Genomic DNA, 6201 nt, shown 5'->3' with positions numbered 1-6201 from the left:
TAAAAATAAATATATAAGATAAATCAGCATTTTTTAATTAAGGCCAAGAAACAACTGTTTTTCACAAATCAGTCCCTGACCCCAAAGCTCTTCTATACAGTATAAAAATAGTTTTCATTTGAAGAAATGTTCTCTTTAGATAAAACAAGGTATTTAGATCAAATAAGAAGGGACAGGCTCCACTTACAGTGCTGAGAAAAATGAATGCTGTGTTTAAAGGACAGGAAGTGTGTTTTTATTGATATAGAGAATTTCACTGACATATAACAGAAATACACAATTAGATATAGACAGTTATTTGGAATATAGCTCTCCTTCTTAAGCCTCAACAGCGTAATCGAAACAGAGCGTACGATGTGTTGAACGAGATCTCAGCACTAAATGGGTTCATATTTAAACTGTAATAAAGTAACTCCTATAACAGATCAGAATAAAGCACAGTAATGTCATGATATAAAATGGATAACTACTTAAGAAACAATTAATTAAGTAATCATTACAACAATAATAATAATAACAACAACAATAATAATAATAATAATAATAATAATAATAATAATATTATTATAATATTATAATTGCTCACAATCATCACTTTATCTTTAACTAAACAAATGTAAAAACTACAAGAAACAAAGGGAGCGATAGAGAGAGAGAGACAGAGCGATAGAGAGAGAGAAAGAGAGCAAGGGAGAGAGAAAGAGAGAGAAAGACAGAGAACGAGAGAGCGATAGAGAGAGGGAGAAAAAGAGAGAGAAAGACAGAGAGAGAGAGAGAAAGACAGAGAGACAGAGAGACAGAGAGAGAGAGAGAGAGAGCGATAGAGAGAGAGAGAAAAAGAGAGAGAAAGACAGAGAGAGAGAGAAAGACAGAGAGACAGAGAGACAGAGAGAGAGAGAGAGAGAGAGAGAGAGAGAGAGAGAGAGAAACTGGCTAGCAGTCCTCCAGAAACTGCACCTGATCAAACTGGCATGGATTTAGGATCAGCATTGTTTTTTAGGTTTCAGTCCTATAAAGAGGTGAAGAGAGACACTACAGCATTGGGAGTTGAGGCACTACGAGGCAGCTCAGAACAGTAAGAATAACAGCTCAACAGTCTGATTGGTTTGTGTCCTGGTGCAGATTCATATTGAGCTCATTCTGAAATTTTCGTACAAATGAGCTGAATCGGTGTTATGATCAGAAGTAACCTGAAAGCAGAAAGATAAAGATAATTGTCACTCTAATCCTCTCACAGTATTGCATTCAGTGTTCAGTTTAACATGATCATGTGTTTGATATGAATGAGATTTCCCTAATTACATTCACTATAATTCTCTTTCAGTAGATTACATTATAGAATTATATCATATTCTTATATATATAAACAAGTAATAAATAATGCTACACAGTAACGTGAGCAGACTCTCTCTCTCTCTCTCTCTCTCTCTCTCTCTCTCTCTCTCTCTCTCTCTCTCTCTCTCTCTCTCTCACACACACACACACACACACACACACACACACGGACATGGACACAATTACTCACTGGTTTATTGTCTTTACTCTTGGATGAAGGTGTATAATCTGTAATTGTACACAAAAGACATACCAATCTCAATCACTCTGAGTGTGTGTGTGTGTGTGTGTGTGTGTGTGTGCGTCTGCGTGCGTGCGTGTCTGTGTGTGTGTGTCTGCGTGCGTGCGTGTCTGTGTGTGTGCGTGTGTGTGTGTGTGTGCGTGTGTGTGTGTGTGTGTGTGTGTGTGTGAAATGTACCTTGTGTTCTCTTGTGTCTCAGTTTGTAGATCATCAGTGCAAATCCTCCAATCAGCAGCAGAGCCACACAGACACACACACCGATGATGATGGCAGAGGAACCTGGAGACAGAAACAGAGACAATACAGACCAACCAGGAACAGAACAAACACACCATCTTCATACATGACCATAAACACATATTCTGTAGTGTGTGTGTGTGTGTGTGTGTGTGTGTGTGTGTGTGTGTGTGTGTGTGTGTGTGTGTGTGTGTGTGTGTGCAGTAGAGCTGCTGGTCTGTTCCTGGTCCTTTTTGTATGTCTCTGTGCTGGTCTAATGATGTAAAGTTGCAGAAAAGGACAGTAGAACCTGCAACATCCTGCTACCGAACTCCTCTGCCTGTAACACTTTATACATGAACACAGAATGAAAGAATGAGTTATGTATAGAGAGTGAGTTCTTACTGAAACACACTGCAGATGCAGTTTCTGTCAGTGCTGCTGAGGTCGTCATGTCGGTGCCTGTTGTTGTTGTTGGTTGAATGCTCGTGCTCAATCCTATTGTGTATAAAATATAAAATTGCACAAATCTTGGACACATTAACTTTTAAAAAGGTCCATGACTGAGATAAAAGTCTAATACTGTCTGTACACACAGGTGTAGTTCTAGTGAGAATTAATTGTCTAGACATTTATTTTCAAAATGACAAAAATAAAAGTTTCACCTGTTACATGCAGCTGAATCTCTGTAAAGTAGGAGTAATATCTGACTGACCCATCTTTCCACACTCCAAAAATATAAAATACTCCATCAGCTTCTCTCACATCGCTGAGGTTCATTCTGAGAACTTTAGCACTTTTGTCATCAGAAATGGAGAATCTTCCGTTCTGAAGTTTTGTCTCAGTATCGAGAACTCGTTCAATATTCATGTCGTCATCCAGTTTGAGGACATACTTGATGTTACTCTCATACTCCCCTGGATAGCTACATGTGGTGGTGATATTCTGCCCAACAAAAGCGGTCTTTAATTTTGTCCCAGCACAACAAGAATCTGTCAGTTATACAAACAGGACAATAAATAAATGACAGTTGATCAGCTTTATAGATGTGTAATACCTTATTATTGTTTTGACTTTGTGTACATGCTAAAAAATATTTCATAGCTATTACTAGCACAACAAGGTTAAATATTTAATCACCATTAACAACTTTTAGGTTCACAGTGGCGTTGCTCTGATTCTCCAATCCAAATCTGTATGTTCCAGCATCCTGTGGCTTCAGCTTTCTGATCAGTACCAGGAATAAGTTATCTGTGTTTGAATACAATTTAAATCTTCCTTCTTGTGTTTGGTGGCGTTTGGTCTCAGCACGTATTATATCGATGCAGTCGTTTCCTTTCACCTTACAAATATATTTACTATTGCTTGTGTACCAGTTGATGTTAGATATCATAAGGACACTTCCTCCTGAGTAACCAGTCACATCGGAGCAGTCTACTGGACCTGTCAATCAACAGAAAATCTCACTCATTTATATAGTTCACTCATCACATGCAGTTACTAAAGGAGAATAAGTTAGGAGAATATCTGACCTGAGAGAAGGCAGAGGATGAAGATGAGGAGGATCTTCATCGTGGAATGAAATTCAGCGTCACGTCACTTCTACTCCTTTACGTCTATTGAAATGTGCTCTGTCTGTCTCAAGGAGGAAAGTCCTACTGATTCTCATTTCTATTTGCAGTCTGCTGTCTTTCAGCTTTATCAAGTCTGTCATTTCCTCTTTTCTCACAGTGCTGTATCCGTCAGTGATGCAGATCTGCATGAGCACCTCCCAGAGTTCTTTCAGACATACTGTTTACTTTGTTAAGTTGATGTATATGTTCACTTTTTGCCCCTTTTTTTGGTTGTTTTTTCAGTTACATTACATTACATTGCAGCATTTGGCAGACGCCGTTATCCAGAGTGACTTACAATTATCTCACTTATACAGCTGAGCAGTTGAGGGCTAAGCGCTTTGCTCAAGCGCCCAACAGTGGCAGTGTGGCAGTTTGGCAGTGCTGGGATTTGAACTCTCAACCTTCCCATCAGAATTCCACCGTCTTAACCGCTGAGCTAGCACTTCCCTGGTAGGGCAGCTCAGGTCTTTGTAGATACCTTTGTTTGTTATGTAAGTTAATGTCCAGAGGTTTATGAGCACTCACTGCAGTGACACTCTTAAACACTAAGATCTGCCTGGTTTTATTATTATTATTATTATTATTATTATTATTATTATTATTATTATATTAAATTGTATTTTATTTTTTATTTAATAAAGAATGATATGGAAATTAGAGGAAGGAAAGAACCACAAGGTTAGTGTTATTTCCCTGATTTCCTTTAAACTCTGGAATGCTGTCTGTGATTATATCACTCAGTAGGACGTCACTGTTGGTGGGAGTAAAATCTGGTGTTCATTTTTCTCTCACTTGTAAAAAGGATTTAGTGTAAAATCACATTACAGTTAATCTATAGAGGCACAACTCTAAATTACACACTGCTTGTAAAGTTTAGTGCTCGTGAAAATGATTCGAAATATTATTAGTAATTCATAATTAATAATTAATAATATTCACAGCTCAACCTCATCCTCACACGTAATCGCAGCACACACAATCTTCTCATTACTCATCTCCACACCTCTGACCATTCCTTTATCCAGTTCTCTATTTCTCTCCCCTCACCCCCTGCGTAACAGTCCACACAACCCGAGCTCAATTTTGCAGTTTGCACAGGCAGCGAGCAGCAAGCGGTTTGAACAAGAATACGTCTCCTAATATGGGTATGAGAGCTAAGTTACTTATTCAACAGTCATGTTATTCAGAGCCTGAATGATATCTGTAAATTCAGCGTGAGCATTTCTTCCCATCTTACATCATGCAACATATCTCTGGCCTGCTCAACATGATGCAGGCAAAAACGCATGCAGGCAAAAACACATAGGCTTAAAACGTATTTGTTTACTCACGCCTACCCTGACTAGTCTCTCTATTATGCTAATTCCCAGTCCTAATAATCTTTTCCCTCCCTCTCTCCTTCTGCCGAGCCACACACGATTTTATGGAGATACTAGAGATCCTGATCCTTTCTGATCTCCGGACCTGCCTGATCCGTTTCGGATGTCCTGCCTCTGGATGGAGCTCTCATCTACTCCAGTTCCAGACTGCTGGGACTACAACTGCTTCTCTGGCCATACAGAATTCATATCAGTCAATAATGAACTTTTTCACACTAACTGTTGTTACCCAGATGAGGACGGGTTCCCTTCTGAGTCGGGTTTCTCTCAAGGTTTCTTCCTCTTAAAGCAACTTAGGGAGTTTTTCCTCACCACCGTCGCCACTCAGTGGCTTGCTCAGTTGGGATAAATTCACACCTTTAATATGTGTATACCGTGTTGATATTTCTGTAAAGCTGCTTTGAGACAATGTCTCTTGTAAAAAGCGCTATACAAATAAAATTGAATTGAATTTAATCAAGAGATCTATGCATCTGCTGTTTTAATATTATCAACTGTTCATGCACCCATTCACTGGATTCAATCTCAAAGTCCAGTTGTTGGGGAGATATTCCAGAGAGCCGAGGCCCATATCTCTGGGCGAGCCTCCGAGAGGGGAGACCAGGCTTCGGGAATGTTCGTGCAGCTCTCCTCCTGAACTCCCAGTAGGGGGTTGGATGCTTTGGGACAGGTTCTCTGCTTGTGTCACTTTCTCTTGGAGCTCCTTTTCTTCCTTTCCTCTCTCTCTTTCTCTGCTTTCTTCTTCCATGCCTCTTTGAATGATTGATGCATTTTAGATTAGATAAAACAAGGTATTTAGATCAAATAAGAAGGGACAGGCTCCACTTACAGTGCTGAGAAAAATGAATGCTGTGTTTAAAGGACAGGAAGTGTGTTTTTATTGATATAGAGAATTTCACTGACATATAACAGAAATACACAATTAGATATAGACAGTTATTTGGAATATAGCTCTCCTTCTTAAGCCTCAACAGCGTAATCGAAACAGAGCGTACGATGTGTTGAACGAGATCTCAGCACTAAATGGGTTCATATTTACACTGTAATAAAGTAACTCCTATAACAGATCAGAATAAAGCACAGTAATGTCATGATATAAAATGGATAACTAGTTAAGAAACAATTAATTAAGTAATCATTACAACAATAATAATAATAACAATAATAATAATAATAATAATAATAATATCATTTATCAGTCATTATACATCGATAATGTTTCATTTATATAGATAATAAGTTTCATAACACCTTGCTCACAATCATCACTTTATCTTTAACTAAACAAATGTAAAAACTACAAGAAACAAAGAGAGCGATAGAGAGAGAGAGAGACAGAGCGATAGAGAGAGAGAAAGAGAGCAAGGGAGAGAGAAAGAAAGACAGAGAACGAGAGAGAGGGAGAAAGAGAGCA

General features: G+C 38.6%; 1 protein-coding gene across 2 annotated transcripts; it reads right to left on the bottom strand.

Moving 5' to 3' along the window:
* Positions 1-212: 212 nt before the first annotated feature.
* LOC108276474 (uncharacterized) lies at positions 213-4397 on the bottom strand. Of its 2 annotated transcripts, XM_017488175.3 has the most exons (7): positions 3325-4395; positions 2933-3235; positions 2458-2784; positions 2198-2290; positions 1754-1855; positions 1526-1563; positions 213-1190 (listed from the first exon to the last, which is right to left on the bottom strand). In XM_017488175.3, the coding sequence occupies exons 1-7, from the start codon at positions 3362-3364 to the stop codon at positions 1125-1127; spliced, it is 969 nt and encodes a 322-aa protein (XP_017343664.2). In that variant the 5' UTR covers positions 3365-4395; the 3' UTR covers positions 213-1124. The 2 variants fall into 2 exon arrangements, with proteins under 2 accessions (XP_017343664.2, XP_017343665.2); XM_017488176.3 differs by lacking the exon at positions 1526-1563 and having other exon boundaries at positions 3325-4397.
* Between the last annotated feature and the right edge of the window lie 1804 nt (positions 4398-6201).

Source organism: Ictalurus punctatus, chromosome 15, assembly GCF_001660625.3.
Source record: "Ictalurus punctatus breed USDA103 chromosome 15, Coco_2.0, whole genome shotgun sequence".
NCBI classification, from domain to species: domain Eukaryota; kingdom Metazoa; phylum Chordata; class Actinopteri; order Siluriformes; family Ictaluridae; genus Ictalurus; species Ictalurus punctatus.
The sequence above is the reverse complement of the archived record's forward strand: the minus strand, read 5'-3'. Positions and strand labels throughout refer to the sequence as shown.